We start from the raw sequence: 14,935 nt of genomic DNA on the forward strand, positions 1-14,935 counted from the left end.
GTCAGAACCTTCTGGATTTTCCAGGAAAAATTTAAAGTTAGAATTTAGTATGTGATGTTAATAAAGCAGAAGACTTTTTTGGTATAACCATTTTAGTATGACAAGAGATATTTTAAAATAATTCTGATTGTGGTAGAAATAAAGGAAACCATGATATTGGATAGATATGTTTGGTTAGCAGCTCATATATATGTTTACATAGTTTAGGGGGGAAAAGTGGGTAGTGATCCATGTGGAATACAGATATTTTATTATCCAGAAGGGATTTTTTTCAAATTACTTTTGGATCCATTATGTTTATTCTTCATTTAAGGTGACGTTATGCATTTTCTTTAGAAATTTTTTTTTATTTTTTAAAAGTGTGTGTGTGTGTGTGTGTGTGTGTGTGTGTGTGTGTGTGTGTGTGTATGTATGTATGTGTGTTTCTGTGAGTATGCACACATGAGTGCAGGTGCTCATAGAGGTCACTAGGGAATGTATGGTCCCCTGAAGCTTAGTGCTTCACTCACTCCCACGTGAGTGCTGGGAGCCAAATTCAGACCCTTTTCAAGGATGATTAATTGCTGAACCATCTCTCAGCCCCATGGTTTCTACTCCGTAGTTTTAATTTCCAGAGTCTTTTTTTTTTTTTTTTTTTTTTTACAAAATGGAAACATACTTTTTATTTCACACATGAGATAATAAAAGAAAAAGCACTTCGGGCTACACTTTGAAAACGCTCATATGAAAGCAACACATTGACATTGTAAATAAGCATTTGGTTGATTTTCTTGTGCAGAAAAGTTCATTTTATTATTTTTGAGGGAGTCAAATTAGGTATTTACAAATTCATTCCTTTATTTTTAAAAGTAGTTTAAAATTGGCAGCTAAAGTATAATTTGATAGCAAGACAAAGCCACACATACTGAAGGTACCTGAGTAGAAGATACAAAGTTTTTCATCCCTCTCACACGCTCACCCGCCATCTAGTGGAACTTTTATTGCTGTGATAAATAACATGACCAAAACAACTTGGGGAAGGAAAGTGATGATTTGGTTTATACTTCTAGGTAACAGTTCATTACTGAGGAAAGTCAGGAGGCAGGAACTCAGAGGCCACAGAGGAACGCTGCTTACTGGCTTGCTTCCCATGGCTTGCTACTTGCTTTCTCATATGGCCCAGGTCTAGGGATACACCTAGGGGCAGTTCCAACAACAACAGTCTGGGCCCTATTACCTCAGTCACCAATCAAGGAAGTGCCCTTCAGACATGCCTACGGGTCAACCTGATCTATGCAAATTTCAGTTGAGGTTCCTAGGTGACCATATGGGCTTGTGTCCAGTTAACAACTGATGTTGGCTCTCACATCATGTCACTCTGGAGTGGTCTATTGGGCACATCAGTGGATTTAGAACTCATGATTACCGACTTCCATGCTTCATATTATAGCTAATTCCTTCTTAGCACCCCTGGATGGGCATTCTGTGGGCTTTGGCAGATGTATACTGACATATGTTTACAATTGGTCATGTGATACAGGGACAGTTCCTTGTTCTAGAAACCCCTTGTGCCCTACAGTCTCCTGTTTTCCCAAAGCCTTGATGGGCACCAATGTTTTTAAATCCCTAGTTCTGTCTTGTCTCAAATGTCACAGAGTTGGAGTCATACAGTAGTGAGCTTTCTACAGAGTTGGAGTCATACAGTAGTGAGCTTTCCACAAAGTTGGAGTCATACAGTAGTGGGCTTCCCAGGGTTCTTCTTTCCCCTAAGCAATACATATGCATGGGTTTCCACTGTCTGTGCAGTTTAGCCGCTCATTCCTTTTCAGAGTCAGCTGATAGCTAACTCTTTGCCTACAGTCCTGTTATTTATGTTCTACTGAAGGGCAGCTTGGTCGTGTTCCCATTTTTAATAATTCTGAGCCAAACTGATACAAATGTGCACAGGTTTTTGTGTGGACACTGCTTTTCAGTTTGTGTGAGAGGATACCAACAAATGTCATTTCTGGATTGAGGACAACCTTCAACGTTTGATCCTCCTGCCTCAGCCAATCAAGTGCTGGAGTTACAGGTGTTCAATACCACACACCTGGCAGGAAATCCTCGTTTCCACCGGCTGGGGTCATCTGGGAAATTTCTGTGCATGAGAAGCACAGGTGCTGACTTATGTATTCAGAACTGAAATGTTGAGGAACTGGTCTAATGCTCATCTAAGTTTCATGATGGAGCCCAAACAAGCAAACGCAAAGTTGAGATCAACACATCCCTTCATCTCCAGGTTTCCTAGGTTGTGGATTTTGATGGGTTACGTATTAGCTTTCCTGAAACTTGTGTACATAAAAAAAAAAAAAACCTTAGCATAGTTAAAAGTTGTTTATTATTATTATTCTTGGAAGTTTATAGAGTTGTTCAAAAACCTCACTTTTAGCATTTTCAGATTTCAGCTAAAGAACTTCTTTTTGGACATTCAGCTTCGGTGACGTGTTTGGCAAGAGCAAGAGACTTCTCCAAACAGCCCTACATCGTGAGTGCGGCTGAGAACGGGTGAGTGATGTCATCATTTAGCTCATCTCCGGTACTGTCCTTTGTTAAACACTAAGAACATGCACTGGGGAGCAGAGGGGAAACGGACCCACGGCCAAAGTGCTTGCTACTCAAATGTGAGTTCCTGTGTGTGCATCTGCCACAGCCATGAACAGAGCTAGAACTCCACAGCTGAGGGGTGTGACAGGAGAGCCTGAGGCATGGGCCAGTCAGTCGAGCCAAATTGATGAGCTCCAGATTCCACAGGAGACCATGAGAGAGCAATCTAGACAAACACTCAGTGTCAACCTCTGGCATCTGGGGATTTCACACCTGTAATGAACACCTGTAACTCCAGCACTTGTTAGGCTGAGGCAGGAGAGTCACACGTTGAAGGTCATCCTCAATCCAGGACTGACATTTGTTGCTATTCTCCCACACCAACTGGAAAGTAGCATCCACACAAAAACCTACACACAATTGTACCCCCACTCTCCTTGTACACCCACACACACGTGTGCACACACAAACGCAAAGATATTGACAATAAAGTGGAGCGTGATTGAGGAAAATAACCAGTGTGTCCCTCTGTCCTCCACACATATAAAAAAAGAAAGCACAAAATAAGGCATTTGAACTAAGCTTGGGTAAAATATTAATCTCAATTAAATAATAGGACCAAGCTTTAAAATTAAATTGCAGTGATTGTCAGACAATTGGAAAAAAAAAAAAAAGATCAAATAAAACATGGAAGAAAGTGAAGTTGGGAAAGATGGCTATAAAAAAATAAGTAATGTAAGTGCTTTTTTCAAAAAAGAAAATGGATGGAAAATATGTGCTAACAAAATGAAGTTGTATGGTAGTATTAATATTTTATATTAATAAACATACAGAGTTAATACAACATGGTTAATTAAACTTAAAGGCGAAAAGTCTTGTTATTGATAGAGAGGATTTCCACTTGTTAAGAGAAATTCTGGTTACCAGTTTACCAGTGGATGCAAAATAGGCAAGTGGCAAAACTCAGAACAGAGATTTGCCAGGACACAGGTCCTAAAGACTGAGTGCATCTCAGAGACGTGCCGAGGCTTGGTGCAGATTTCTGGGTCCTAACCCTACAGATAAGAGTTCAGCATGGGTAACCTAGAGTCCTGTAACTTGCATTTCTAGTACAATCTTAGGCTATCCTTCTAGTCCTACGTCCTAGCCACTGTATTTGGAGTCTCCTGTACCACTTGGGGACAGCTAGGGAAGTGTGAGACTCAGATTACTAAGTTGGAAATCTTACATGTGGAGAAACCATTTACTGGCAGAGAACCAATGAGGGAAGAGGGTAGTTCACAAGGCTTGTGAACTCCCTCCACACAGATGGAAGCATCTGCAGGCTGGTAGGTATGGGTGAGCCCTGATGGAGAAATCATAGCATAAGGACAGCTATCTATCTATCTATCTATCTATCTATCTATCTATCTATCTATCTATCTATCTATCCATATATACATGTATACATGTATAGACACATATAGACACATATATACATACATGCCTCTATACACACACACACACACACACACACACACACACACACACACACGAAGACCCAGGAGTAGATAACACTTAGAAAGAGTAGGAAACAGAAGATAAGAGAGATACAATAAGAGAGTCCAGATCTGGGGCTGGAGTGATCACTCAGCAGTGAAGAATGTGTCTGCTTTTCCAGATGACTCAAGTTCAGATCCCAGCACTCACATGGCTGCTTACAACTGCCTGGAACTTCAACTCCAGAGGACCTGACACACTGCTCTGGCTTCTATGGGCATTATGCTCACATGTGCATATACATTACATGCCCCCCCCCACATACGCATAAATAAAAATAAAATTATCTTTAAAAACTGATTACTAGAGATACCAGCTTAAAAATAAACTTAACTTCAAAGCATATCAGCTTACTGAGAGTGTTTAAAAACCATGTATGCCAGTATCCACTAGCAGCCACGAGTGAGGCTCACTGGGGTCACTGTTTGAATACCTTCAGATGCTTGTCGGTGTAGGAAAGAGTCGAGACCACAGTGCTAAACTACATGTCTGTGTCATTTTATGCTGTGGGCTGCTTAGAATTCAGTTTCTTTACCTTTGATTTATATATCCTTCATTTCCTCTTAGGTACATTATATAGTTGTTGTATTTCTGGGATATATTCTTTTAATTTCTGTCTTTTCTTTCCATCATTTCCCCCCTGCGTGCACACAAATGCATAGGCGTATGTGTTTGTGGACACACAGATTTTCCCTCCTGTTTTGTAGAATTACATGCTTTTCCAGGTTACCTTTGAAACCCCTCTGGGATGCAGTTAGTTAAAAACAGAAGGAAGACCTGTGAATATTTTCTTCAGATTCTAGGGCACGCCCTCTCTACCTCATATTCAAGGCATTTTGGAATGAACCTCCTTTGTTGTGGAGACCTGTGCCCGGCAAGGCGGCCGAGGCACCTCCGCTCTCTGCCCACTAGATGTCAGTAGTGTGTTCCTAGTGGCAACAAGGTGGTCGCTGGGACGTGGTTGATAGTGGGGAACAAAAATCACCCCAGTTTGAGAATCGCTGTTCCCTAGGTCTTTATTAGAAAAACAACCCCCGAAAATCATCAAATGCATGCAATATTTAACATCATTAGTCTCAACCATATATTGTTAATTTTTACCTCAACTGCAGCGTTTCCCACAACACCCATAAAGCTTGTTTTTTTCTTCTATATAATTGTTTTTGCTTCTGTATTGAAATTTCCCAAACCAAAGACTATTATGCAATTCTGATTTGGCTGTCCTTGATCTTCTGAACAGAAGTCACCCAGGTTTAAACTATCTACCTGGTGTATTTCATAGCTTCATTGTACAGACTGTGTCTATGTCTTCAGAGCATGCATTAGAACAGAGTTCTCAAAAACGATGGGGACTTTCCAAATATTGTGTCAAGGTTTGTTTATTTCAGGATTTTGAATCAGGAAAAAAAAAAATCAAAGAAAGAATCTGGATCAATGATAGACTGACAGTGGCCTCTTGGTGGTGCTGTTTGTTTTCACGAGAGAGAAAGGGTTGGGTACGGGGAGTACACACACACAGAGATTTGATGGGTTATCCTTCCCAGAATATGTAGTTTAAGCTCATTGAAATAAGTTTTGAATGATGCTGTTTCCGCGGAGAGACTGTCGTACCATCCCTTGTGAAGGCCCACAATGGCTGAATTCTCACAATTTGCTCTTAGCCAGAGTGGCCCTAAAGCAAAGCTTGCAGGCTGTAGGCAGGGCGTCATTACCCAAACAAAATGATAGAGCTACGGTGTGTCAACCCTGCTAATGACCGCAGCAGTTTCTTGCCCAGTAATCTGTAACAAAAAGCCACATGAACGATCAGGTTGCGCCTAAGTGCATCACTAAAGAAAAACTTGGCGGCACAAAAATTATCCCAGCCAATTGTGTGGAAATGGCAGAGAATAACACGGAGTTCTCTGTTCCAGGGAGATGTGCGTGTGGAATGTGAGCAGTGGTCAGTGTGTGGAGAGGGCCACCCTTCCTTACAGGCACACGGCAATCTGTGTAAGTGCACCCCTTCAGAACATTTGAGATGCCCAAACAATAACTTGTACATAGTATTTTCTATCTGAGCACTTAAGATCTTTGGAGAATATTCTTTTCTTGAATTTTCCTTTTTTTGTTTTGTTTTGTTTTCTTCCACGATGGAAAAGTATCACCAATAATCAGCTATTATTTTGGCCTTTCTCTCAGTCTAAAGATATTAGTCAACAACATTTGTTCTTGGTTATTTCATTTCTGTATCTTGTCTTTAAAAACGATTTTCATATTGTTTTACATTTCCTAAACAACACAAGGTACCCCCATGTACACGGGAAGATTCACCTTTAACAATATGCTATGTTATAAAACATGACGCCTTTTCTGGGTCTGGAGAGATGGCTCAGGGGTGAAGAGCATTGGCTACTCTTCCAGAGGACCTGAATTTGGTTCCCAGCATCCAAATCCTGCCTCTAACTCCAGTTCCAGGGGGGGCTAATGTCCTCTGCTGGCCTCTGCCGACAGTGCACTCATGGCCACCTACCCCACGCCCCACTGATGCACACGGACAAATTAAAATTGTAAAAATAAAATCTTAGAAAAAAGAAAAGCTTGTGCCACATTTTTCAGTCTTAACCAGTTCTTTTGGTGGATTTCTTGTTTTCTGGTTTGTTTTTTTATTTGTGAAAGAAAAAGAGACCTAGTTATAATTTTTATGATCACTTTCCAATCCAGGAGCTTTCTGTTTCCCTAGTGTTGGAGGTTGAACCCAGGGTCTCAAACATACCGGACAACTAATTTCCACTGAGCTCTGTCTCAGCCATACTTTGTTTCTTAAAGTAGTTTCTGGATTTTGATGGACAGATTAGGAATAGAGGAGTAATTTCACCACCTCTTTGCTATTGAGAGTATGTTTTCATATTTTCCCACTGTTTGTGCTGCTGGTGCCTCACATGGTAATAACTCTCACACCCTTCCTTCTTCTCCTGGACCAGAACCCAGTACAGAGTGCAGGGAAGGTAGAATGTATAATCTGCGCTTTAATAGAAAATACTTCCAAAATGTGTTTGGTATACGATTATCTCCAATCTTCTTTAAATGCTTTCATTTCTTACTAGGTTTTAGCAGTACTTACTGGGGTAGAAAGCCTAGATTGTTACTGTTTAGCTCTAAATAACACTACAGAAATAATGTAACTATCACTGTTTCATGATTTGTAGCATTTCTTTTGAAAGGTCTCCACTTTACTCTGGGGAATGAGATTTCGGGGGTTGGGGCGGTGGTGGGTGGTGAAGCAAAGCTGAAAAATCAACATGGCAGGAGTATGGGGCTCATAAAGAGAATCAGAGGTGTTATCTACTCCAGAGGTTTTGTTGAGTACAGCTGAAAGGAATCCAGAGAAGTCTTTACACAGCTAGAAAAGTGTCAATGCTAGCCATCTTTGAGATGCTGTTCTTGGAATTCCTTCCCATAGTATTACCACTGCTCCTTCCGGATGACTGGCGAAGGTTGGCTGCTGTGCTGTGGGGAATATCGAGACGTCCTCATCCTTGATGCTGGAACCCTGGCTTTCCTGCACACCTTTTCCTCTTCGCAGTCCCCCGACTGGATGAAATGCATGTGCATCGTTCACTCTGTGAGAATTCAAGGTAACCGTGGGCGTCTCAGGACTCTTAAGACTGTGCAGCAGCTGGTTTGAGATGCTGTTGAAATTGTCAAGCCAGAGCTGAGAACGCTGCTGGTGTTCACCTCGTCCTGGGGACAGCTCTTGGAGCCGTGTCAGGGGAAACCCAGATTCCCTCCACCAGTGGGTCAAGTTATTAGGAAGCCAGCAGGAGGTGAAGACAAGCAAGCGAACGAGAAGCTGTTTCTATGACCGAGAAGCTGTTTCTATGACCCAGTTCTCAGTTCGGCTTACTGAGACGACAGGACGACAGGCATTTGGGTTGATCGTTTATTCTTTTTTTCCCTTCCCTCTCCTTCTCACCTACCCACTCCTTTACATCCTGTCCCTTCATCCTCCCCTTCTCTCTCTTTTCTTGGCTTTCTGTTTTTTCTTTTTTTCTTTTTTTGTGAAGCAGCAGGACACCTTTTCTGGATATACTACTGAAATTCAGATTCTATACCCAGTAATGCTTGAGTAAAGTGGAAGTTGATTCTACAGTCCCATCTGAAATGGGCTCAGCATCACCAGCATCTGCCATGTGCCATGGCTCTTCTTTTAGCTGTATTCTGCATGTTCACAGGGAGTTAGAACATGGAATGAAATCATTCCCTTTAATTCAACAAAAATCAAAGCTAAATATATCCTGCCGACCCAGCCCTGTGAAATCCTTGAGTGACTATGAGGTAATGTGACAGCATCGGGGTCCACTGGCTAACAGCTCATATGTTCTTTTCACAGAGGATTCTCTCTTGGTCGTGTCTGTAACTGGTGAGCTCAAAGTATGGGACCTCTCCTCGTCCATCAACAGCGTTCAGGTTGGCTTGGAAACCACTCATTTTTCCATTATTTCAACGACTATTCATTGAAAATTTCAAACTATGAGGGTGATGCATGTTCACAGCTGAAGGCTTATATGATATCTTTCCAAGGGTGGGCATTGAGGCAGGTGAATTGCACCCTTCCAACCATGACTCCATACATAATGTAAATAGATTTATTTACACACACACACACACACACACACACACACACACACACACACACACAGGGGAGGAGCAGAGAGAGGAAAAGATTGTATTTTTAATTTAAAAATTGATAGCAGACATTGTTCCATCCCCTCTGTTAGACTCTTCTAGGATATGGGAGCTGTAAACAGACGGATATGTAGGAGGATCATTTTCTTGGGGATGCCTGCATACCCACCTGCTCCCTAGCATCAGACTAGAGTCAAAGTAACAGACAGAAAGGGAACACAGTATGTGTCTTAGGATGCACCACACAGTCTGTGGCAATTTCTTCATCGAGGAGCCTAGAGATCGTGTTGCTTGTCGTTCTTCAGAAACCCATGCCCAGAACTATCAGAAGCTTGCCGCAGGCTTGTTGCCCTGCGTGGGTTAGGCTTGTGTCTCGTTAAAGGATCTCTTGTCTTATTTACTTCTGGTCTTAGTAATCAAGACACTACAGGGTTGGTTTGTTGTTGTTTTGATTTTTACCATTTTATGCCCCTCCCCTTTCTGCCCGCCTGAAAGCCGGCAGAAACTTTATCTTTTCAATGCTTATCATGGTTCCTTGTAGAATGGTATTTGGTTGACTATCAATAAAATAAGTCCTTAAATCTTGCAAAGTAACGTTTAGATCAAAACACTGGAAAGGAACCTTGGATTCTTTTCCCCGTAGAATGGCAGGAAGGACCAGTGTCAAGCATATGAGAAGGACTACGTCTTCTGCTTATGTGTACATTTCCTGGAATTTGTATTTAAATGTTTTTTTTCCCTTTTAAAGGAAAAGCAAGACGTCTATGAAAAAGAATCGAAGTTTCTCGACTCCTTGAACTGTCAGATGATCCGGTTTTGTACATACACAGAAAGACTCCTCTTGGTGGTATTTTCTAAGTGTTGGAAGGTATTAAAAGTGCCGGCGATGTGCAAATGAAACGGTTTTCTTGTTGAGTCAAAAAATGATAATACAATTTAAATACTGAAGAAAAAAAAAAAACCTCCTTAACATAATCATGTTAAGACATGGAATGGTTAGCCTTCCCTGCCTGTCTTATTATAGTCTTATTGTTACGTGGTCCATCATTTTGCTCCCGAAGATACTGTATGTGGACCAACAAATTCTAGTCTTATCAACAATAAATTATAGTAATGATGAAAATAATTTCTGGGGACAGGAGAGGTGGCTTAATGATTAAGAGCACCAGTTGCTCTTGCAGAGGGCGGGTTCTGTTCCTGAAGCCCATATGGTGGCTCACAAACGCCTGTGACTCCCTGTCTAAGGGATGTGATGTTCTCTTTGGCCTCTTTAGGAACTTATGTATGTGATGCATACATGCAGACAAACACTCACATATAAAATAAAAACAAATTATTAAAAAAGGAAATGAATTTTCAAGTTATTTTCAAAAGCGATGTATTTTACTTTTAGAAAGCTAATACTTGCCACTTACATAGATACATCTTATTTCTGGTTTTTTTTTTCTGTTGTACTACTGCTATATTTTTAGGGAGTATTCTTTCTTTTCCTTAGAATATAGTCAATGATCTCTCCAAGAGTAAAGAAAAGCTAAATTATCATCCAATGGCATCCTTAGTTACATTGTTTCCCATAACTGCTAACAGAAGTCTATCTGACTTGTGCCATAATGATATATTTTTGCTAAAGATTTAAAGTATGCAAACTAACTAAGGATTTCTGCTACACAAACATTTTATGTATAAGGAATTTTTAAGTGCTATACTGGGAGTACTCATATGGAGAGAATAAAACTATTTAAAAATGTAGGATTTGGGCTTCTATGCTTAACAGGACATGATAGAACAAGCCAGCCAAATAACTTTATCCACTGCCACCTACCTTAGGAGAAATGGGCAAGAATAGTTCTGAGTGAATACTAGTAAATCACAAAACATTATCTTAAGCCATGAACACAGTATGCTTGCTTTTAATGTTTAATAGGCTGTAGCGTTAAGTCTATCGTAGTCTTGATAAGCATAATTATTGCTAATCCTCCTGGCAGACTCTATTTCCAGGCTTTATTAATGTGCCTCTGCCATGCCCTGCAGGTTTATGACTATTGTGACTTTTCCCTTCTGTGGACTGAAGTCAGTAGAGACGGGCAGCTCTTTGCTGGTGGAGAGGTGCTTGCAGCTCACAGGGTCCTTGTTTGGACAGAAGATGGTCACAGTCACATCTATCAGCTGCTGAACAGGTGGGCTCAGATGGGAGCGGCGTTCAGAACATTCAGGTAGAAAATGAACTTGGGGAGGTTTATTATGGAAAAGCCTCTGCATGCAGCCCCTGATCAAAACCCAGAACAAAACAACTTTGGCACTGGAAGATTTACTCTGGGCTTGCAAGGCCTCTGCCTTTGTACTGCACAGCAGGGGTTGAAGGCATGAGATTAGCCATGTAGAACTTGTACAGCTGGTGCGGGGCTTTCACAAAGTCACTCGTCATTATTAGCCCAACAATTTCTAACTAGAGTGGAGAAACTCAAATGGTGCCATCCGGCTTTTGAAAGTGGAAGGGGGGTGGTGGTGGTGATGGTGGGAGCAAATAAAGGACCCTAAGTTTCTAAATTTTGTTTCCAATTTTCCCCACGCAGTGGGCTTTCCAAATGCACATGCCCCGCTGATGGAGGAGTCCTTAAGGAGACCATCTACCCTCACTTACTGTGCTCCACTTCTGTGGAGAAAAATAAGGTAAGAGAAGAAAAGCGGCCTCCAGCCTGCTTCTTGCTTTGTAATAGACCCAGGCTTGCAAAAATGAAACCAAAGCATCAGATCAAGTTGTTCATGAGAAAATCACCTTCGAGTGTTAACGGCTACTGAGGAGAAAATGTCACCCTTAAGAACTGTTGGTTAATAAAACAATGCCTATTCATTATAGGGAAGTTACTAGTGTGGGAGAAAATAAAGAAGATAGAAAAATTCTGATTTTACCACCGTAAATATCAACTGTTTGCCTACTGTAGCTAGGAATGTTTCAGTTGTTGATAAGTTGTAAGAATTGGTACGATTAACACTTACTTCTCCTTTACCTAGATGCACCAGTTATTGGAATTTTAGTGTGTGGATTCTTTTATACACAAGTACACACATCCCAGGTTTTTCTTTTGCTCTGTTCCATTCTTAACATTTTGATATACCTACACCAATTCTCAAACTTTATGAAAGGGTTTTGATACTTAAAAAACAAACAAACAAACTTGACTATCCATCAAGGTCATTTTCACACGTACTTATGGATTCTTGTGAGTAAATTCCTTCTTCAAACGAGTGTGATTAAGGTAACTAAGGTTGCTGGCAGAACGTAGAGACTATAATTGTGAGCTTCCTACTTGGCTGAACTATACCTTTGACAGCTGACCACATCTGAAATCTAAGCAGCTGTTTTATTCCAGGGGTCTTTTTCAAAATTAATTTTAACCCGTAGAATCAGTCATCAATTAATTGTCCAAAAAGGTACTTTATGAAGAGGAAGAGTTTTATTTTAGTGACCTCTCCACATGAAAGTGTGCAACTATGTCCAGAATGATGATTTGCTTAACTAGGCAGCAGAGCTCTTGGAAGCCCCACAGCCAGGATGTCCTTTCAATGTTTTGTTGCTAAAATGTGGTTAAAAATCTCTCATCCCAAACTGGGAACTCCAGGTGCTGCTGGGGCAGTTAAAACAAAACAATGAAAAACTTCAGAATTACAGCATGCATCAGGGGACATCTCCAAAATCCTTCAGGGGCAGCAGCGAAGCCTTGTCACAAAGCAGTGTTGCAGCGCACTCAGAAAGGCATTTCATTCTTTTGTAGGATCTGCTGCTTTCTCCCCTTTGGCTCCAGTGTGAATTTTTACCAACATGGTTTTCCACAGAAACCTAACGCCACTCATGAATTTCTACCCAAACAAGCAAATATCAAAGCTATATACAACCACTGTTTTAAAATTACGAAGTTGGGGATGGAGAAATGGCTTATTAGTTAAGAGCATCGGCAGCTCTTCTAGAGGACCTGGGTCAGTTCTCTGCACCCACATGGTGGTTCATAACTATCTGTGACTCCAGTTCTGGGGGACCTGTTCTTCTGGTCCACAGGCACTGTACACACATGGTGCACAGATATATATGAAGATAAACACTCAAACACAAAAATAAAATAAATTTTAAATGGAAAGTTACCTAGCTTTGTCTCTCCGAGTATGAACCCATAAACAGATGGGTCTTTTGCCAAAGAGACTTCCTTAGATAGCCATGATTCTCTGCTCCTGACCCCATCTTTTAAGTGTAAGAAGTACCTAGAAGCTAGGGGACTATAAATAGAATAATCTAATTTGGGGAATTTGATCACAGTAAGTCTAGAAAAGAACATTCTGCAACCATATGACATCAGCCATGGTCAACATTTGGAGCCCTATCATGAAGTTACATCTGTTTTGGCATTTTTTGAGAGTTCCCATTGTTTCTCACTGTGAACCTATCTGCTGACTGGGTTCTATGTCTCCTGGAGGGGACCCTGGCACTCTGCAAATCTCAGCTGACATGGAAGAAAGCTGCATGTCCAAGGTGGGCATGTGTGTACAAACTAAGAACGATGATGATGGTGATAGCTAACATGTGTTGAAATGTTATCATTTATCAGCATATAAAATACCTCATACCTTCAGCTGCCGCCAGGAGGCCATTTTGAAACTGACATTTGGAGGGATGAAGTCCAAGGTTTTAAACATGGGTGATTTAATTTTACAATGGGTCTGATGAGTCCTTAGAACCAGTTGGTCAGTCGTTCTGGAAAAGGACCTCAAGGACTGCATGAATGAATATATCTGTATATTCTCATGCTGATGTAACTGACTAGTAGATCTGAAGCAACTGAGAAAGACTGTTGACCTTCGGTGAGCAGTCATCACCACGAACACACAGGATCCTGATTCCAAGTTCTGAGACTAAGACAGCCCATTGCTGTCTCCATCATCACGGTTAACCCAAGTCCTTTTCTCTTGTTTTCTTCATATATTCCATAACAACACATAACAGCACAAAGTCAGCATGTGGAAGAGACTTTCTTTTATCTAAACATGTATATGTAGCATGAATCTTAACAGGTCTTATTAATAACATCAAACCTGAAGCCAGGTATTGGGGTGAACGATGGAAGATCAGAGAAGCAGAACAAGCCACAGCTACCTTACCTTGCCAGTTCCTCAGCTGATCCTGTTTCCTCAGACTGGATGCCTCTCAGCTGAACTGTGCTGCTCAAAAACCTAAAAGCTTAACCAGCTCTAGTTCCTGGTCCTCATGCCTTAAATACCTTTCTGTCTCCTGCCATTACTTCCTGGGATTAAAGGCGTGAGTCACCATGCCTGGCTGTTTCCAGTGTGGCCTTGAACTCACAGAGATCGGACAGATCTCTGCCTCTGGAATGCTAGGATTAAAGGTGTGAGTGCCACCATTTTCTGGCCTCTATATCTAGTGGCTGTTCTGTTCTCTGACCCCAGATAAGTTTATTAGGGTGCACAATATTTTGGGGAACACAATATCACCACATGTATAGCCCTTACTGGTAATGCCTTCATGAAGGGATGTGTGTGGTACACACACACACATAGAGTATACCCCAGGTTAGACACTTGTGTCAACTCTCTGAAGCTTAGCCAGTGATCTCATGCTTTCTTTTACAGGGCCTGCATTTCGTCATGGGCTACATGAATGAACGGAAGGAGCCTTTTTACAAGGTACTATTCTCTGGAGAAGTCTCAGGAAGAATTACACTGTGGCATATCCCAGATGTCCCCATATCTAAGTTTGATGGCTCTCCTAGAGGTAAGATAGTTTTGGGTCCTTCCCGCCCCCTGCAATACAGTGTGTCATTAGGTAGACTAGGCTGGCCTTAAACTCAAACTCATAGAGATCTTCCTGCTTCCTCCTCCCAAGTACTGGAATTAAGGCTGTGCCCCATATTCCCAGCTTGCCACTTTCCATTTCTTTCTTTATTTTTATTTTTAATTTTGTGCATATGTCTGTTGTGAGTGTGTGCACATGAGTGCAGGTTACCACAGAAGCCAGTGGTGTCTGATCCCCTCTGGAGTTGTGTTAGAGGTAGTTGTGAGCTACCTGATGTGGGTGCTGTGGATTGAACTTGGGTCTTCTGGATGAGCAATACATGCTCTTAACTGCAGATCCATTTCTCTAGCCCCAACAGTTTCAGTT

The 14,935-nt window shown here is 41.3% G+C and overlaps 1 protein-coding gene across 3 annotated transcripts in view; it reads left to right on the plus strand.

Moving 5' to 3' along the window:
• Wdr72 (WD repeat domain 72) overlaps nucleotides 1-14,935 on the plus strand; it is a 173,670-nt gene that overhangs the window by 26,044 nt on the left and 132,691 nt on the right. For all 3 annotated transcript variants that reach the window (XM_076576691.1, XM_076576690.1, XM_076576689.1), the window contains 8 exons: nucleotides 2,417-2,523; nucleotides 6,015-6,093; nucleotides 7,544-7,718; nucleotides 8,474-8,550; nucleotides 9,518-9,637; nucleotides 10,801-10,946; nucleotides 11,343-11,439; nucleotides 14,407-14,548. In XM_076576691.1, coding sequence (XP_076432806.1) covers nucleotides 2,417-2,523; nucleotides 6,015-6,093; nucleotides 7,544-7,718; nucleotides 8,474-8,550; nucleotides 9,518-9,637; nucleotides 10,801-10,946; nucleotides 11,343-11,439; nucleotides 14,407-14,548 — 943 coding nt within the window. The remainder of the gene's footprint in view (nucleotides 1-2,416; nucleotides 2,524-6,014; nucleotides 6,094-7,543; nucleotides 7,719-8,473; nucleotides 8,551-9,517; nucleotides 9,638-10,800; nucleotides 10,947-11,342; nucleotides 11,440-14,406; nucleotides 14,549-14,935) is intronic.

Source organism: Peromyscus maniculatus, chromosome 7 (assembly GCF_049852395.1).
Source record: "Peromyscus maniculatus bairdii isolate BWxNUB_F1_BW_parent chromosome 7, HU_Pman_BW_mat_3.1, whole genome shotgun sequence".
Classification (NCBI taxonomy): domain Eukaryota; kingdom Metazoa; phylum Chordata; class Mammalia; order Rodentia; family Cricetidae; genus Peromyscus; species Peromyscus maniculatus.